The sequence below is a fragment of the Phalacrocorax carbo genome, chromosome 26 (assembly GCF_963921805.1).
Source record: "Phalacrocorax carbo chromosome 26, bPhaCar2.1, whole genome shotgun sequence".
NCBI lineage: Eukaryota > Metazoa > Chordata > Aves > Suliformes > Phalacrocoracidae > Phalacrocorax > Phalacrocorax carbo.
The window spans coordinates 4,814,619-4,833,362 of record NC_087538.1 but is presented as its reverse complement, the minus strand read 5'-3'; the positions used below and the strand labels follow the sequence as shown (position 1 = coordinate 4,833,362).

The following is an 18,744-nucleotide window of genomic DNA, read 5'->3' as shown; positions in this document are numbered from 1 at the left end:
GGGCAAATCGGCGAGTAGTCCAATGGTAGGAAAAAATCATCGGGGGGACGGACAACCAGCGGGAACCAATAAGAGAACAAGTTACACTAGGAGAAGGAGGGACGAAGCGGCGCGAACCAATGGGAGAAAGGCTCGCCGCAGAAGGGGGCGGGATGATCCCACAAGAGCCAATAGGCAGAAAGATCACCTCAGAGGGGGACGGGACGAACCCGCCGCGAACCAATGGGAGGAAGGCTCGTTCAGAAGAGGGCGGGACGAACCCGCCCGACCTCACCATGGAGTCAGTAGGTGGGACCCCGTCTTCAAGCAGACCAATGGGAAGTGGCGATAACCCGCGCCGGTGCGGTGGCGGACCGGAAGTGAGGGGCTTTGCGGGGCGGCGCTCTGGCCCCGTCTCTGTGGCCGCGCAGGCGCAGTACGCGGCGCCCGGCCATGCCGAAGGGAGCGCGTCCGGCGGCGGCCAAGCAGGAGGAATGGCGGGGGGAGGGCGAGGGGCCGGGTGAGGCCGGACGCCCCCGGGGCGGGGGGAGGGGAGGCAGGACACCGGGGTCCGGGGTGGGGGGAGGGGTCCGGATGCCTGGGACCCCTGAGGGGATGGGGGGGGAGGGGAGAGGGGGGGATGGGACCCCTGTGGGTTAACACTTTGGGGAGTTTAAGGCTTTTGGGAGGAGGTTTAACTCTTTTTAGGGGGTTTTAAGGGTTTTGGGAGGGGGTTGAACCTTTTGGGAGAGGTTTATCCTATTTAGGAGGGAGTTTAACTCTTTATGGGGAGATTTAATCTATTTAGCAGGGAGTTTAACCCGTTATTGCGAGGTTTAACCTATTTAGGAAGCAGTTTAACCGTTTATGGTGATGTTTCACATATTTAGGAGGCAGTTCAAACCTTTTGGAAGAGGTTTAATCTATTTAGGAGGCAGTTTAAAACTTTATTGGTGGTTTTAAGCCTTTACAGGGTGCTTAATGGTAATGGGAAGGTTTTATCTTTTTCTTGGGGGGGGATTGATCTTTTTGGGAGGGTTTAAGCCTTTTTAGGGGAGGTTTAATGGTTTTGGGGGAGATTTAACTTATTTAGGAGACAGTTTAACCATTTTGGTCGGGGCCTTAGCCTTTTTGCAGGTGGTTTAAGGGTGTTGGAAAGGGGTTTAACCCTTTTGGGGGAGGTTTAACTTATTTAGGAGAGAGTTTAAGCTTTTTGGGAGGGAGTTTAAATGTTTTGGGGGAGGTTTAACCTATTCCAAAGAGAGTTTAAGTCTTTTGGGAGCAGATTTAAGGTTTTTGGAAGGAAATTACACCTTTTTGGGTTAACCTTATTGGGGGGGTTTAACCCTTTCGGGGGTGGCCCCAGTTAATGGGTCCTGGCGGGCGGGGCAGGGCGTGTCCCGACACGCGGGTCCCCAGGGATGACGCTGACCCCGCCCTTTCCCCCTCCCCCCCCCCCCCCCCCAGACCAGCCGGTGAAGAAGGGCAAGAAGGACCGGCGGGGCAAGAAATCGGTGAGCCTCTGACCTCTGACCCCTGACCCCTGACCCCGCCCCCTGACCCCACCGTGACCTCTGCCCTTTGCCCCCAGTTCTTCGAGGAGCTGGCGGAGGAGGAGAAGGCGGCGCCGGCCGAAGCCCCCACCCCCCCGGAGAAGGAGGCGCCGCCTCAGCAGGGTTCGTTAGCGCTGGGTTAATGAGGGGGGCGGAGCCTGTGGGGCAGAGGGGGTGGGGCTAGAGAGGGTGGGGCTGGGGTTGGGGCTGCGGGGGGTGGGGCTCAAGGGAGGCGGGCTGGGGACATACTGGGATTTAGGGGTGATGGGCGGGGTAATTAAGGTGGGGCTTAATGAGGTGCCCCGCCCTGCCCCGCCCAGGCCTCCCGGAGGAAGCGAGACCGGCGGAAAGAGCGGCGACGGCCGCCGGGGGCGGAGCCTGAGCCCGAGGAGGTGGAGCTTAGCCGGCGGCTGCAGGAGCTGGCGGCTGCTGGCAGCGAGGATGAGGAGGAGGAAGGTGATGAACGACACACCCCCCACACCCCCCCCAGGAGCAGCGAGTCCGCCTGGGCTAGAGTGTCACCACCAGGAAGTGCTGGGGCGGGGCTGCTCTAGGCTGTGGCAGACCCTCAGCTCTATGGTCTCTCACTAACATCCCCCCCCCCCCGTGTCTCCCCCCCACAGCACCAGCCCCCAGGAAAGGGGGGAGGAGGAAGAAGGTAAGCTCTTGGGGGGGCCCCAAAACAGGGGGGGACATCCCGAAGCGTGGGGGGAGGGTGGGCGTTTGAGGGGGACCCCAAAAATGGGGAGAAAATGGGAAAGAAAAGGGGTGGTTGAGGGAAAAGAGCCAAACTTTGCGCTTGGGGGGGGGGGGGAACTGGGACCTCCTGAAATTTTGGGGGGAAAAGGATGTATTTTGGGTTTCCCCCCCCCAGGGTGGGAATGTCTTTGCGGCGCTGAGCCAGGGGCAGAGCGAGGAAGATGAGGAGGAGGAGGAGGCGGCGAGGAGGGACGAAGGCTCACGGCCAGGCAAAGGCAAAAGCATCAAGGTGGGGATTCGCGGCTCTGCTGAACGGGGGTCACCCCAAAAACTGGGTGCTGCAGCAGGGGAGGGCCCAGACGTCTGGGTCACCCCCCCCCCCCCCCACGATGGCTCTGGGCAGGAGGAAGAGGAGGGTGAGAAGAAGAAGAAGAGCCGCAAGAACGAGAAGAACAAGGGGAAGCGGCAGGTGAAGGAGGGGCGTCGGGGAGGGTCGGGGGGCCCCACGGTGCCCCCCCAAACCTCGGGGGCTCACCCCACCCCCCTTCTTCCTCTTCCTTCTCAGGGAAAAGCCGCCAGCGAGGATGAGGACGAAGGCTCTGAGGAGGACGCGCGGCCCAAAGGCGGGAAGGTGGGGGCGGGGGGGCAAAGCTGGGTGCTCCGCGGTGGGGGATGGGGCAGGGTCTGACACCCCCAAACCCCCCCCAACCCCTCCCCCGCCCCTAGAACAAGTTTGCGGCTCTGCGGGATGAGGATGAGGAGGAAGACGAGGCTGAAGAGCGGCGGAAGGGCAGCGTGAGTCCCTTGGGATAGGGTGGGGGGAGGGGCGTGCTGGCCACGCCCCTGAGGCTGATGGGCGGGGCGGGCATGTCCCTTCCCCCAGGAGGAGGAGGAGGAGGAGGAGGAGAGCGGGAAGAAGGCCGAGCCCGACGCCCGCGTTAGCAAGAAGGAGAAGAAGAAGCTGAAGAAGCAGGTGAAGCCCGGAGGGGCGGGGCTAAGGCTGGAATGGGCGGGGCGTGGTAGGGCGGGGCTCAGGGCGGGGCTGACCCCGCCCTTTTGCCCCTCCCCCCAGCTGGAGTACGAGCGCCAGGTCGCCACCATGAAGGCGGCGGCGGCGACGGGGGAGAACGACTTCGCCGTGTCGCAGGCCGAGCTCTCGTCGCGACAGGCCATGCTGGAGAACGCCTCCGACATCAAGGTGGCCCCCCAAAACCCCCCCAGGACCCTTCAACCCACCCCGGGGCCCCCAAAACCTACCCCAACCCCCCCAGGATCCCCAAAACTTCCCAGGACCCTTCAACTCCCCCCCTGGGATCCCCAAAATCCCCCAGGACCATCCAATCCGCCCCACCCCGGGGCCTGCAAAACCCACCTGGGATCCCCAAAACCCACCCCGGGACCCTCCAACATCCCCTGGGATCCCCAAAACTCCCCCAGGACTCTCCACACACCCCCCTGGGGCCCCCCCAAACCCACCTGGGATCCCCAAAACCTCCCCTGGAACCCCCAAAACCCACCCCGGGACCCTCCAACCCCCCCCGGCATCCCCAAAACTCCCCCAGGACTCTCCACACACCCCTCTGGGGCCCCCAAAACCCACCTGGGATCCCCCAAACTCCCCCCTGGAACCCCCAAAACCCACCCCAGGACCCTCCAACCCCCTCCGGCACCCCTAAAACTCCCCCAGGACCCTCCAACCCCTCTGGGACCCCAAAACCCACACTGGGACCTGCAAACCCTTCTCCAGAACCACAAAACCCACCCCAGGACCCCAAACCCCACCCCCCTCCGGGACCCTCCAACACCGCCCCAGGACCCCCAAACCCCTCCCCAGGATCCCCCAGTCCGTTCTAAGTCACCCCCAAATCCCTCCAGGATCCTCCAAATCCCCCCTAAGTCACCCCAGAGCCCCCCATGACCCCCCCGGGACCCCCCCAAGCCCCTCTGGAGTCACCCCGAACCCCTCCCCGGGACACTCAATTGCCTCTGAGTTACCTCAAAACCTCCCAGGACCCCCCCAAACGTCTCTGGAATAACCCCAAAACTCCACTGGGACCCCCCAAAACCACTCCTGAGTCACCCCCTCACCCCCAGTGATCCCCCAAATCCCCCCTGGAAGACCCAAACCCGCCCAGGATCCCCTAAATACCCCTTGAGTCACCCCAAATGTCTCTCAGGATCACCAAACTTCTCTGGAGTCACCCCAAAACCCCCTGGGACCCCCTGAAACCCCCCAAAATCCCTTGGGACCCTTCAGCATCCCTTGGAGTCACCCCAAATGCTCATCAGGACCCCCAGATACCTCCAGAGTCACCCCAAAACCCCCCCAGGACCCCCCAAACCCTTCCTGAGTAACACCCAAACCCCCTCCGGATCCCCCAAACTCTCCCTGAGTCACCCCAAAACCCCACCAGGACCCGCAAATGCCCACTGGGACCCCCCAAACCCTCCCTGAGTCACCCCAAAACCCCACCGGGACCCCCCAAACCTGTCCTGGGTCACCCCAAAGGGGGGAGTGGGGGGTACAAGGTCTCTCAAACTGGGAAAAGGGGGGGCTGGGTCGCTGTTATACTGGGAGATGGGGGGAACTGGAGAAAGGGGGGGTCAGGGGGGTTAAGGAAAGTGTTGGGGGGATCAGGGGGATACGTGGGGGAGGGGTCAGGGGGCCATGGGGGGATCAGGGGGGTTAAGGGGGATACGTGGAGGGGTCAGGGGGATACGTGGGGGGGTCAGGGGGATACGTGGGGGAGGGGTCAGGGTGCCATGGGGGCTGTTGGGGGGGTCTGGGGGTGGTGGTGGGGGGTTCAGGGGGATGTTGGGGGGGTCGGGGGGCCATGGGGGGGTTGGGGGGGTTCAGGGGGATGTTGGGGGGGGTCGGGGGCCATGGGGGCCGTTGATGGGGGTCAGGGGGATACGGGGGGGGTCAGGGGGCCATTGGGGGTCAGGGGGATACGGGGGGGGTCAGGGGGCCATTGGGGGTCAGGGGGGATACAGGGGGGGTCAGGAGGTCAGGGGGCTGTTAGGGAGGGTCGGGGGGCCATTGGGGGCCGTTGATGGGGGTCAGGGGGATACGAGGAGGGTCAGGGGGATACAGGGGGGGGTCAGGGGGATACAGGGGGGGTCGGGGGCCATTGGGGGTCAGGGGGATACGGGGGGGTCAGGAGGTCAGGGGGCTGTTAGGGAGGGTCGGGGGCCATTGGGGCCGTTGATGGGGGTCAGGGGGATACGAGGAGGGTCAGGGGGATACAGGGGGGGTCAGGGGGGATACAGGGGGGGTCGGGGGCCATTGGGGGTCAGGGGGATACGGGGGGGGTCGGGGGCCATTGGGGGTCCCTGACCCCCCCCCTCGCGGCGGCAGCTGGAGAAGTTCAGCATCTCGGCGCACGGGAAGGAGCTCTACGTCAACGCCGACCTCTACATCGTGGCCGGGCGCCGCTACGGCCTCGTGGGACCCAACGGGTGGGTGCCCCCGCCTCGGGGGGCTGCGGGGGGGCCGGGGGGGGGGGCGCTCCCCCCTCCCCCAGCGGCGTTTAACCCCTCGCTTGCCGGCAGGAAAGGGAAGACGACGCTGCTGAAGCACATCGCGAACCGGGCGCTGAGCATCCCCCCCAACATCGACGTCTTACTCTGCGAGCAAGGTGCGCCGCGGGGCTCGGGGACCCCCCAAACCCACCTGAAACCTCCCCTGAACCCCCCCAAACCCCCTGCAACTCCCCCAAAATACCTGAAACCTCCCCAAATCCCCCTGAGACCCCCCAAAGCCACCTGCAACACCCCCAAAACCCCCTCAGACCCCTCCCAAAACCCCGCGAGCCCCCTCAAAGCCAACTGAAATCTCCCCAAAACCTCGAGACTCCCCCAAAACCACCTGAGATGCCCCAGAAGCACCCGAGACCTACCCCAAAATACCTGAAACCTCCACAAAACCCCACGAGACCCCCCTAAAATCCCGTGAATGCCCCCAAAACCCTTGCAACCCCCCAACCCACCTGAAACCTCCCCAAAACCCCATGAGACCCCCTCAAAGCCACCAGAACACCCCCAAACCCCCTGCAACCCCCCAAAGCCACCTGAAACCCCCCTCAATTCCCCTGCAACCCCCCTAACCCACCTGAAACCTCCCCAAAACCCCCAAAGCCACCTGAACACCCCCAAACCCCGTGCAACCCCCCCAAAGCCACCTGAAACTCCCCTCAATTCCCCTGCAACCCCCCTAAAATTACCTGAAACCCTCCCCAAAACCCCATGAGACCCTCCCAAAGCCCCCAGAACCCCCTTAAAGCCACCTGAAACCCCTCAAGACCCCCCAAAAGCCCCTGAACCCCACCTAAAGTCACCTGAAACCTCCCCAAAACCACATGAGACCCCCCCAAAGCCCCCAGAACCCCCTTAAAGCCACATGAAACGCCCCCCAAAGCCCCCGAGACCCCCCAAGACCCCCCAAAACCCCCTGAACCCCCCTAAATCCACCTGAAACCTCCACAAAACTGCATGAGACCCCCTCAAAGCCACCTGAAACCCCCCTCAATTCCCCTGAATCCCCCTAAAGCCACCTGAAACCCCCCCCAAAACCCTCCGAGACCCCCCCAAAGCCACCTGAAACCCCCCAAGATTCCCTCAGGACCCCTGAACCGCTCTAAAGCCACCTGAAACCTCCCCCAAACCCCCCGAGACCTGCCCAAAACCCCCTGAACCTCTCCCAAAACCCCCTGCAACCCCCCATAAGCTACCTGAAACCTCCCCAAAACCCCCTGAGACCCACCCAAAGGCACCTGAAACCTGCCAAGACTCCCCCAAGACCCCCTGAACCCCCCTAAAGCCACCTGGAACTTCCCCCAACCCCCCCGAGACCTGCCCAAAACCCCCTGAACCCCCCTAAAGCCACCTGGAACCTCCCCCAAAACCCCCCGAGAACTGCCCAAAACCCCCTGAACCCCCCTAAAGTGACCTGAAACCCCCCCAAAACCCCCTGAACCCCACTAAAGCCACCTGGAACCTCCCCCAAACCCCCCGAGACCTCCCCAAAACCCCCTGAAACCCCCCTAAAGTTACCTGAAACCTCCCCAAAACCCCCTGAACCCCCCTAAAGTGACCTGAAACCCCCCCAAAACCCCCTGAACCCCACTAAAGCCACCTGGAACCTCCCCCAAACCCCCCGAGACCTCCCCAAAACCCCCTGAAACCCCCTAAAGTTACCTGAAACCTCCCCAAAACCCCCTGAACCCCCCTAAAGCCACCTGGAACCTCCCCCAAACCCCCCGAGACCTCCCCAAAACCCCCTGAAACCCCCCTAAAGTTACCTGAAACCTCCCCAAAACCCCCTGAACCCCACTAAAGCCACCTGGAACCTCCCCCAAACCCCCCGAGACCTCCCCAGAACCCCCTGAAACCCCCCTAAAGTTACCTGAAACCCCCCCAAAACCCCCTGAACCCCCCTAAAGTGACCTGAAACCTCCCCAAAACCCCCTGAACCCCCCTAAAGCCACCTGAAACCTCCCCAAAACCCCATGAGACCCCGCCAAAGCCACCTGAACACCCCCCAAACCCCTTGCAACCCCCCCAAAGCCACCTGAAACCCCCCTCTATTCCGCTGCAACCCCCCATAAGCCACCTGAAACCTCCCCAAAACCCCCCGAGACCCACCCAAAGCCACCGGAAACCCCCCTCTATTCCGCTGCAACCCCCCATAAGCTACCTGAAACCTCCCCAAAACCCCCTGAGACCCACCCAAAGGCACCTGCAACCCGCCAAGATTCCCCCCAGACCCCCTGAACCCCCCTAAAGCCACCTGGAACCTCCCCCAAACCCCCCGAGACCTCCCCAAAAACCCCCTGAACCCCCCTAAAGTGACCTGAAACCTCCCCCAAACCCCCCGAAACCCCCCCGGACCCCCCCCAAAAGCGCCCTCCCCGTCCCGCAGAGGTGGTGGCGGACGAGACGCCGGCCGTGCAGGCGGTGCTTCGCGCCGACACCAAACGCCTGCGGCTGCTGGAGGAGGAGAAACGGCTGCAGGCGCTGCTGGAGGGGGGCGACGACGGCGCCGCCGAGCGCCTGGAGAAGGTACAGGCTGACTCGGGGGGGAAGCCCCGAGAGCCACCCCCCCTCCACCCCAAAAACCCACCGGCGCCCCTGATTTTTGGCGTAGGTGTACGAGGAGATGCGAGCCACCGGGGCGGCCGCCGCCGAGGCCAAAGCGCGGCGGATCCTGGCCGGGCTCGGTTTCAACCCCGAAATGCAAAACAGGGCGACGAGGAAATTCTCCGGCGGGTGGAGGATGAGGGTGTCGCTGGCCCGGTGAGCGATTCTGGGGGGGGTGGGTGGGAGAGGGGGACACACACACGCGTGTTTTGGGGCGGGGGGGGGTGCGAGGGGCGTCTCGGGGTGACGCCGGTGTCGCCGCAGGGCTTTGTTCATGGAGCCGACGCTGCTGATGTTGGACGAACCCACCAACCACCTCGACCTGAACGCCGTCATCTGGCTCAACAAGTGGGGGCTTGGGGGGGGAAGGGGGGGGCTGGGGGGGGGGGGAGGGGCGTGGGGGCGAGGGGAGGGGCTTGGGGGGGCGAGGGGGAGGCGGGGACAAAGTGGGGTGGGGGGCAAAGGGGAGGGTGGGGGGCGAGGAGGGGGTGGGGAAAGGGGCAAAGGGTGGGATGGGATGGGGTGGGGGTTGAGGGGGAGGGGACAAAGTGGGGTGGGGGGCAAAGGGGAGGGTGGGGGCCGAGGAGGGGGTGGGGGAAAGGGGCAAAGGGGGGGGGATGGGAGGGGCTTGGGGGGTGGGAGGGGGCGAGGGTTGAGGGGGGGTCGAGGGGGAGGGGACAAAGTGGGGTGGGGGGCAAAGGGGAGGGTGGGGGGGGTGAGGGAAAAAGGGGTAAAGGGGGGGGTTGGGGGCAAGGGGGGTGGAGGGGGGTGGGGGAAAAGGGGGAAAAAGGGGGGGGGAGGGGGGATAAAAGGGGGCCAGAGGAAAAGGGGGGGGATGGGGGAAAAGGGGGGGCAAAGGGGGAGGATGGGGGGAGACAAGGGACAAGGTGCAGGGGATAAGGGACAAATGGGGGGGGCACAGGGGCTAAAGGGGGGAGCAAATGACAAGGGGGGGGGAACAAGGAACAAAGGGGGGGCCCAGGGGTGTCCCCAATGGGGGGGTGTCCCCAAGGTGGGGGGTGTCCTGAGTAGCCTGAGGTGTCTCCAAAGCGGGGGTGTCCCCCCAAAATGCCCCCCCCTAACACCCTGTTCCCCCCCCCCAGTTATTTACAGACATGGAAGAAGACGCTGCTCGTGGTGTCGCACGACCAAGGCTTCCTCGACGACGTCTGCACCGACATCATCCACCTCGACGCCCAGCGCCTCTTCTACTACCGCGGCAACTACAGTCCGTGGGGGCGGGGGGCGAATGTGGGGGGGGCGCCGGGGCAATTGGGGGGGTTAAGTACCCCCCTGACCCCCCTTTTCCTCCCCCCCAACCAGTGACCTTCAAGAAGATGTACCAGCAGAAGCAGAAGGAGCTGCTCAAGCAGTTTGAAAAGCAGGAGAAGAAGCTCCGCGACCTCAAGGCCGGCGGCAAATCCACCAAGCAGGCGGTGAGCGAGGGGAGATCCTGCGGGATCCGCTCCCCATGGGATCCGCTCCCCATGGGATCTGCTCCCCATGGGATCCAGCCCCGCCCCGGGATCGCCGCGTACCCCCGGCATCTCTCGGCTGCCCTTTCCCCGCCCCAGATCCCCGTCCCGGCGACCCTCCTGGGATCTGCCCCGCTGCAGGCGGGATCCCGAGGGATCTGGAGGCGGGATCCCACCCGCCGAGCCCCCACAGAAGGGTTTTAGGTGGGGTTTTAGGCGGGGTTTTATCCCACGGGACCCCCTCACGCGTAGCTCCCAGCTCCGGAGGGGGGATGCGGTGCTGGGCGGGGGGTTGGGCTGAGCCGATCCCCGAGTGGATCCCGGAGCGGATCCCGGAGCGGATCCCACTTCTCACCCCTCCAGGAGAAGCAGACGAAGGAGGCGCTGACGCGGAAGCAGCAGAAGTGCCGGCGCCGGACGGCGGCCGAGGAGGCGGCCGAAGCCCCGGAGCTGCTGAAGCGGCCCCGGGAATACACCGTGCGCTTCACCTTCCCCAACCCGCCCCCCCTCAGCCCCCCCCATCCTCGGCCTCCATGGTACGGGGGGGTTGGGGGGCTGGGGGGGTGTTACGGAGCGGTTAGGGGGGATTTGGGGGGCTGGGGGGGGTGTTACGGAGCGGTTAGGGGGGATTTGGGGGGCTGGGGGGTGTTACGGAGCGGTTAGGGGGGGATTTGGGGGGCTGGGGGGGGTGTTACGGAGCGGTTAGGGGGGATTTGGGGGGCTGGGGGGTGTTACGGAGCGGTTAGGGGGGATTTGGGAGGGCTGGGGGGTGTTACGGAGCAGTTAGAGGGGATTTGGGGGGGGCTGGGGGCTGTTATGGAGCGGTTAGGGGGGATTTGGGGGGCTGGGGGGGGTGTTACGGAGCGGTTAGGGGGGATTTGGGGGGCTGGGGGCTGTTACGGAGCGGTTAGGGGGGATTTGGGGGGGCTGGGGGGTGTTATGGAGCGGTTAGGGGGGATTTGGGGGGGCTGGGGGGGTGTTATGGAGCGGTTAGAGGGGATTTGGGAGACCCTGGGGGGGGTGTTATGGGGTGGGGGGGGGCTGTGGGGCCTTGGGGGGGACAGGTGGTTTTGGGGGGGGTCATGAGGCAGTTGGGGGGCACGTTGGGGGGGGCGGGATGATTTTGGAGGGACTCCAGGTGCATTAAGGGACAATCAGGGGGGGATTTTGGGGCGCTGGGGCGGGTTATGGGGCTCGGGGGGGGGGTGCAGGGGACATTGGGGGGCTGGGCGGGGGTTTGGGGGGGGTCGGGGAGGGGTTTGGGGGTCCCCCATCACTTCCCCCCCCCCAAAAATTAGGCGTCGACTTCGGCTACGAGGGGCAGGAGCTGCTTTTCCGCAACCTCGACTTCGGCATCGACATGGAGTCGCGGGGTGAGAAACGCCCCGGGGGGGCCCCAGCGACACGGGGGGGGGTCACCGGGGGGCTCCTCCCCCCCTCAACCCCCCCCAAATTTCCTCCCCCCCACCCCCAGTTTGCATCGTGGGACCCAACGGTGTGGGGAAGACCACGTTGCTGCGGCTGCTCACGGGGCAGCTGACGCCGGTACGGGGGGGCCCCCCCCGCCACCCCCTAAAATATGGGGGTGCCCCCCCCCCAAGTGGGGTGGGGAGGGGGGGGGGCAGCATTTAGGTGGGGTTTGGGGGCTCCCCGGGGGTGTTTTGGGGGGGTGGGGTGTCGGGGGGGGAACCCCCAGTAACACCCAGTTGGGGGGGTTTGGGGGGGTCTCTGGGGATTTTTGGGATGTTTGGGGGAGATGGGGGGGGTGTTTGGGGGGTCTCGGGGGTTTGAGAGGGGTTTTGGGGGGTCTGGGGGGGGGGATGGGCAGTGTTTGGGGGATCGGGGGGGTTGAGGGGGTCTGGGGGGGGGTCGGGGCCTCCTGGGGCTCGGGGGGGGGTGTGATTTTTGGGGTTCCCCCCCCCCCCCAACCCATCTCTGTCTCTCACAGACGCGGGGGCAGATGCGCAGGAACCACCGGCTGGTGAGGGGGGGCGTGGCCTCTGGAGGGGGCGGTGCTTATCCAGAGGGCGTGGCCTCTGGAAGAGGAGGAGCTTTTATCCAGAGAGTGTTGCCTTGGAAAGGGGGCGGGGTTATGGGGGTGGGGCTTTTCCATGGGGCCTCAGGTGGGGGGGTGGGGCATTTGGGTGGGGGTGGAGCTATAGGTAAGAGGCGGGGCTTCCCGAGAGGGGGTGTGGCTTCCAAATGGAGGGGTGTGGTTTTCAAATGGAGGGTGTGGCTTCCAAATGGGGGGTGTGGTTTTCAGATGGAGGGGTGTGGCTTCAAATGGTGGGGTGTGGCTTCCAAATGGGGGTGTGGCTTCCAAATGGAGGGGTGTGGCTTCCAAATGGAGGGGTGTGGCTTCCAAATGGGGGGTGTGGCTTCCAAATGGAGGGGTGTGGCTTCCAAATGGAGGGGTGTGGCTTCCAAATGGGGGTGTGGCTTCCAAATGGTGGGGTGTGGCTTCCAAATGGGGGTGTGGCTTCCAAATGGGGGGTGTGGCTTCCAAATGGAGGGGTGTGGCTTCCAAATGGTGGGGTGTGGCTTCCAAATGGGGGTGTGGCTTCCAAATGGTGGGGTGTGGCTTCCAAATGGAGGGTGTGGCTTCCAAATGGAGGGGTGTGGCTTCCAAATGGTGGGGTGTGGCTTCCAAATGGGGGTGTGGCTTCCAAATAGGGGTGTGGCTTTCAAATGGGTGTGGCTCCCAAATGGAGGCGTGGCTTCCTAACAGAGGGGGCGTGGCTTTGCATGGCGGGCTCTGGCCCTGCTGTTCCATGTGGTGAAGGGGGGGGGGGGGGGGGGGGAGAGGAGAAGCCGCGGGGGTGAGATGGGGAGGGCGTGGCCGGAGGGCGTGGCCGGAGGGCGTGGCCTGAGCCCTCCCACCCCGCAGAAAGTGGGGTTCTTCAACCAGCAGGCGGCCGAGCAGCTGCGGCTGGAGGAGACGGCGGCCGAGTACCTGCAGCGCAGCTTCAACCTGCCCCACCAGGACGCCCGCAAGTGCCTGGGGCGCTTCGGCCTCGAGGGCCACGCCCACACGCTGCAGATCGCCAAGCTCTCCGGTGGGGGCGGGGCCGGGGCGGGGCCGGGGCGGGGCCGGGGCACCGCCCAGAAAGGGGGAGGGGGGTGGGGTGGGGACGGAGCCCCGGGGGCGCCGCTCCTGCCTCAAGGGGTGCAGGGGCTTGATGGGGAAGGGGGCGGGGATTCCCAGGTGGGGCGTGGCCTCCAGAGGGGGGCGTGGTCTCCCGGGTGGGGGTGGGGTCTTGGTGGTAGGCGGGGCAGCACCTGGGGGCAGGGTCTGGGGTGTATCCACTTCAAGAAGGGCAAGGGCTTAATGGGGAAGGGGGCGGGGCCTCAGAGAGGGGTGGAGCCTTCTAGGGGCAGGGTGGAGTCAAGGGGCGTGGCCACGTTGGAGAGGTGGAGCCTGTCCTGAAGGGGGGGCGGGGCCATGCCAGGAGTCTGAAATGGGTGAGGTGGGAAGGAGGTGGGGCTTTCTGAGGGCGGGACTTCCCATCTTGGGTGGGGGCAAGGGGCGGGGCCACGTTGGATGGGCGTGGCCTGTCCCGGGGGTGAAGTGTTTTGCTGTGACGGGTGGGGCCAAATGGCAGAGCGGGAGGGGGAGGGGGACGGCTGGCTGTTATCGGCAGGACTTTGAGCCTGTCAGGGGGAGGGGGCGGGGCCGAGCCCGGCTGAGCCCCGCCCGGGCGAGCCCCGCCCAGCTGAGCCCCGCCCCCTCGGCGCAGGCGGGCAGAAGGCGCGGGTGGTGTTCGCCGAGCTGGCCTGCCGCGAGCCCGACGTCCTCATCCTGGTGAGCGGGCGGGGCCAGGGTGGGGCCGGGGCGGGGCCGAAGGGCGTGGCGGGGCCGTCACCACGCCCTCTCCCCTCCCCCGCCAGGACGAACCCACCAACAACCTGGACATCGAATCCATCGACGCTTTGGCCGACGCCATCAACGACTACCGGGGAGGTGAGAGCGGGACGGGGCGGGGCGGGGCATCACGTGACGTCATCACCCCACCCACCCCCCGCCCCGTGACCTCACAGCCGTCATCGTGGTGAGCCACGACGCCCGCCTCATCACGGAGACGAGCTGCCAGCTGTGGGTGGTGGAGGAGCGCGGCCTCAGCCAGATCGACGGCGACTTCGACGACTACAAGCGGGAGGTGCTGGAGGCGCTGGGGGAGGTGGTCGTGCACCGCCCCCGCGAGTGAGGGGGCGGGGCCGCCCCGCCCCTGCCCCGCCCCTGCCCCGCCCTAATAAAGAGGACTGTTGCACCAATGGCTGCGAAGCGCCGTCATTCGGGGCCGCCCTCACACGGTTCCCGAGCAAACGCCCTCAGTAGGTTCCTGGGTAAACGCCCTCAGTAGGTGCCAGAGTGAACAGGCGCCGCCCCTCCCCCCCCCCCCCCCCGCGCTGACATCACTTCCTCCACACGCTTTTTTTCTTTTTTTTTTTTTCCACCAGTTTATTATTAATGTACAAAATATACAAAAGGGGGAGGGGCGGGCGCGGGGCCCCTCCCCCGGCCAAGTTTTCACAGAAAACAAAGTGTCCGGCGCAGCCCCTCCCCCACCCCATCCCCCACCTCCCCTCCCCCACCCTGGCGGCGCAGCCCCGGGCGGCGGCACGTGTCCCTGGGGGGGGGAGGGGCGGGCTTTGCCCCCCCTCCCCCGAGGCAGAGGTGGGGGAGGGGCGTGTCCCCTCCCCCCCCCCCGGGGGGGGCTCTCAGTGCCCCACTGGGGTATTTTGGCCCCCCCAGGGGGTAAATTTGGCCCTGCCGGGGGTCGTCACACCCCGGGGGGGGGAGGGGCGACACCCCGGGGGGCGGGACTTAGTGTGGGGGGGGTCGCTACATCCACCGGGGGGGAGGGGTTACACCCAGTGGGGGGAGGGGGGAGTTACACCCTCGGGGGGTGACCGGATGGGAGGCCAGATTTACCACCCCCTGGGTGGGTTCTGCCCCATAGGAGGGGGTTACGCCCCATAAGTGGGCGGTCACACCCCAATGGGGGGGCGGACACGCCCCATAAGTAGCCATTTATGCTGTGAGGGGGGGTTTACACCCTATGGGGGGGATTTACGCCCCATAAGTGGGTGCTCTACACCCCATAAGTGGGTGCTTACACCCCATAAATAAACATTTATGCCAGGGGGCCCGGGGGGAGGGTGTATTTACTCCCCCAAAGTGGGTGTTTCTGCCCCAAAAGTGGGTGTTTCTTCGCAAGTGGGTGTTTCTGCCCCCCAAGTGGGTGTTTCTGCCCCCCAAGTGGGTGTTTCTGCCCCAAAACAGGGTATTTCTGCCCCAAAATGGGGTCTTTCTGCTCCCAAAGAGGGTGTTCCTGCCCCAAAATGGGGTCTTTCTGCTCCCCAACGGGGTGCTCCTGCCCCAAAACGGGGGTTTTTTCTGCCCCCCAAGTGGGTGTTCCTGCCCCCCAAGTGGGTGTTCCTGCCCCAAAACAGAGTCTTTCTGCCCCAAAAGTGGGTGTTCCTGCCCCAAAACGGAATCTTTCTGCCCCAAAAGTGGGTGTTCCTGCCCCAAAACAGAGTCTTTCTGCCCCAGAAGTGGGTGTTCCTGCCCCCCAAGCGGCTCTTTCTGCCCCCCAAGCGGCTCGTCCGCCCCGGGGAGGGCTCTCTCAGCGCCGGGTACAGGTTTGGGGGGAGGTGGGGGATGGGTTGGGATCATCATCGAGGCCTCACAGAAGCCATAAAAATCGGCGGCTGCAGCGCGAGGAGGAGGAGGGGGGTGGGGGGGGGGGGAGGAAGGGCGGGGGGTGAGGAGGAGGAGGAGGCGGCGGCGGCGCGGGAGGAAGGGCGCTACGGCAGGGGCGGCCCGTTGACGCCGGGGTGGTAGAAGGCACAGTTGTTCTCGTACCTGCAGCTGCCCTTGAGCATGAAGTGGCGACAGACGGCGCGGCTCGACATGTCTGCGTGAGAGAAAACGGGGGGGGGAGGCGCGTCAGGCGCCGGCGCCCCGGCCCCACGGCGGCCCCACGGCGGCCCCACGGCGGCCCCACGGCGGCAGCGCTGGGAGAACTGGGTTAAGGTTGAGGGGGGAAAAGATGGGGGGGGGGGGGGCTGGAAATGGTTGTGGTTGGTTGTTTTGGTTTTTTTTTTGGGGGGAGGGGGGAGGTTGGGGGGCGGCTGTGGGGCGGCGCTGGGCCCCACGGCGAGCCCCACCGGCCTAGTCCTATAAGTAAGGGGGGGGGGGGAGTGGGGCTGCCCCACTGCTATGGGGCAGCGGTGGAGCCCCCCCCCCCCATGGTGCTGCCATCTAACAGCGGCGGCAGCTATGGGGCTGGCTCGGCCCCGCCCCCCGATCCCTGCCCTATAGCCTGGCTGTGGGGCTGGGCTGGTCCCTCGATGCGGCTATGGGGCAGCCGTGGGGCGGCGACACCTCCCTCCCCACCCCCCATTCACCACCCCACGGCGCTTTGAGCCCGGCTTTAGGCACTGGGCTGGTCCCTCTGTGTTGCCGTGGGGCAGCCCCATAGATGCTGAGCTCTCACTTGCTGCCCCCCACCCCCCAAAGCCCGCCGCTGGGGCGTGGGGGCAGCCGTGGGGCAGCCGTGGGGCAGCCAGGGAGCTCCCAGCATACCCTGCTGCCCCTCGTAGAGCTGGTTTTAATTCCCAGCAGGCCTCGCTGCCCCTCCTAGAGCTGGTTTTAATTCCCTGCAGGCCTCGCTGCCCCTCCTAGAGCCGGTTTTAATTCCCAGCAGGCCTCGCTGCCCCCTCCTAGAGCTGGTTTTAATTCCCAGCAGGCCTCTCTGCCCCTCCTAGAGCTGGTTTTAATTCCCAGCAGGCCTCGCTGCCCATTCTAGAGCTGGTTTTAATTCCCAGCAGGCCTCTCTGCCCCTCCTAGAGCCGGTTTTAATTCCTGCAGGCCTCTCTGCCCCTGCTAGAGCTGGTTTTAATTCCCTGCAGGCCTCTCTGCCCCTGCTAGAGCCGTTTTAATTCCTAGCAGGCCTCGCTGCCCCCTTCTACAGCCACACTACAACTCCCAGCATGCCCTGCTGCCCCATTCTAAGCCTTGTCTTAACTCCCAGTAGGCTTTGCTGCCCTCCTTACAGCCACGCTCCATCTCCCAGCATGCCCTGCTGCCGCCCCTAGAGCCACACTGCTCCGCCTAGAGCCGGTTTTAGCTCCCAGCATGCCCTGCTGCCCAGCTTAGAGCTGTTCTTAACTTGCAGCATGGCCAGTTGCCCACCCAAGAGCTGATCTTAATTCCCAGAACACCCTGCTGCCACTCCCGGAGCTGGTTTTAACTCCTGGCACACCTTACTGCCTGCCCTAGAGCTGGCTCTAACTCCCAGCAGGCCTCACTACCAAGCCTAGAGCTGGTTTTAACTCCCAGCAGGCCTCACTGCCAGCCCTAGAGCTCATTTTAACTCTCAGCAGGCCTCAATGCCTACCAGACCTAGAGCTGTTCTTAATCCCCAGTGTGTGTCGCTGTCCACCATAGAGCTGGTTTTAGCACCCAGCAGGCCTTGCTGCCCATTCTAGAGCCAGTTTTAACTCCCAGCAGGCCTCACTGCCACTGCCAGAGCCAGTTTTAATGCTCAGCAGGATCTGCTACCCCTCTCAGAGCTGGTTTTAACTCCCAGCAGGCCTTGCTGCCCCTCCTAGAGCCAGTTTTTAATGCTCAGCAAGTCCTGCTGTCCCCCTCAGAGCTGGTTTTAACTCCCAAGCAGGCCTCGCTGACCCTCCTGGAGCCAGTTTTAACTCCCAGCAGGCCTCTCTGCCACTTCTAAAGCTGGTTTTAACTCCCAAGCAGGCTTCACTGCTGCTCATAGAGCCAGTTTTAACTCCCAAGCAGGCCTCTCTGCCCCTCCTAGAGCTGGTTTTAACTGCAAAGCAGGCCTTGCTGCTGCTCTTAGAGCCAGTTTTAACTCCCAGCAGGCCTCTCTGCCCCTCCTAGAGCTGGTTTTTAATGGTCAGCAAGTCCTGCTGCCTCTCCTAGAGCTGGTTTTAACTCCCAGCAGGCCTCTCTGCCCATTCTAGAGCTGGTTTTAACTCCCAAGCAGGCCTCACTGCTGCTCTTGGAGATGGTTTTAACTCCCAGCAGGCCTCGCTGCCCCTCCTAGAGCTGGTTTTACTCCCTGCAGGCCTCTCTGCCCCTCCTAGAGCTGGTTTTAACTCCCTTCAGGGCCTCTCTGCCCCTCCTCGAGCTGGTGTTAACTCCCAAGCAGGCCTCACTGCTGCTCTTGGGGCCAGTTTTAACTCCCAGCAGGCCTCTCTGCCCCCTCCCAAAGCTGGTTTTAACTGCCAAGCAGGCCTCGCTGCCCCTCCTAGAGCTGGTTTTACCTCCCAGCAGGCCCCTCTGTGCTTCCTAGAGCTGGTTTTAACGCCCAAGCAGGCCTCTCCGTATCTCCTAGAGCTGGTTTTACCCCTGAGGCAGCCCCACTGCCCCTCCTAGACCCAGTTTTAAACCCCCAACCTGCCTCTCTGCCGCTCTTAGAGCTGGTTTTAACCCGCAGCGTGCCCGGCCGCCCGCCCTCGAGCCGCCCCACAGCTGCCCTGCGGCCCTGGTGGCGGGTGGGGGGGGGGGGCAGGGGGTCCCTCCACACTCCCAGCATGCCCTGCGGCCGCCATGGGGCAGGGTGGGGGCGGGGAGGGGTCTCCCTAGAGCCCCATGGGGGGCCGGCGCCAGTCGGGGCCCCTCCCCCACGGCCCGGGGGGCTCGAGGGGCTGGAGGGGGTGGGGAGGGGGCTCCCCCCCCCCGCCACCGGGGCAGGAAGGGCGGGGGGGGCGGGGGCGGGGAAGGGGCACCCACAGGCCCCTCCCAACCGGGGCCGGGCCCCCCCCCAAAGCCAGGCCCCGCAGCCGCCGCCCCCCCCCTCCCCGCGAGGGAGGCGCCGGGGGGGGCCCCCCCCGCCCCCCCCCCCGCATTTACCTCCTCCGTGACCTCC

At 65.0% G+C, this 18,744-nt stretch overlaps 1 protein-coding gene and 1 long non-coding RNA gene across 3 annotated transcripts; one reads left to right on the top strand and one right to left on the bottom strand.

Moving 5' to 3' along the window:
- The first annotated feature begins 388 nt into the window (after nucleotides 1-388).
- ABCF1 (ATP binding cassette subfamily F member 1) lies at nucleotides 389-14,116 on the top strand. Its single transcript, XM_064473919.1, is given in 27 exon segments — nucleotides 389-499; nucleotides 1,447-1,493; nucleotides 1,571-1,655; nucleotides 1,854-1,988; nucleotides 2,156-2,190; nucleotides 2,407-2,520; nucleotides 2,635-2,700; nucleotides 2,797-2,862; nucleotides 2,958-3,026; nucleotides 3,115-3,204; nucleotides 3,304-3,429; nucleotides 5,590-5,690; nucleotides 5,784-5,869; nucleotides 8,152-8,291; nucleotides 8,377-8,525; nucleotides 8,634-8,717; nucleotides 9,473-9,597; nucleotides 9,693-9,805; nucleotides 10,208-10,357; nucleotides 10,359-10,380; nucleotides 11,143-11,217; nucleotides 11,319-11,389; nucleotides 11,793-11,825; nucleotides 12,732-12,900; nucleotides 13,582-13,646; nucleotides 13,733-13,805; nucleotides 13,883-14,116. Coding segments are annotated over 27 exon segments (2,523 nt in total). The 5' UTR covers nucleotides 389-432; the 3' UTR covers nucleotides 14,050-14,116.
- A 2,305-nt stretch (nucleotides 14,117-16,421) lies between these two features.
- Nucleotides 16,422-18,722, bottom strand: LOC135317655 (uncharacterized). Of its 2 annotated transcripts, XR_010376399.1 has the most exons (3): nucleotides 18,099-18,722; nucleotides 17,043-17,971; nucleotides 16,422-17,001 (listed from the first exon to the last, which is right to left on the bottom strand). It is a non-coding gene; the product is annotated as an uncharacterized LOC135317655 (long non-coding RNA). The 2 variants fall into 2 exon arrangements; XR_010376398.1 differs by having other exon boundaries at nucleotides 16,422-17,971.
- Nucleotides 18,723-18,744: the final 22 nt, after the last annotated feature.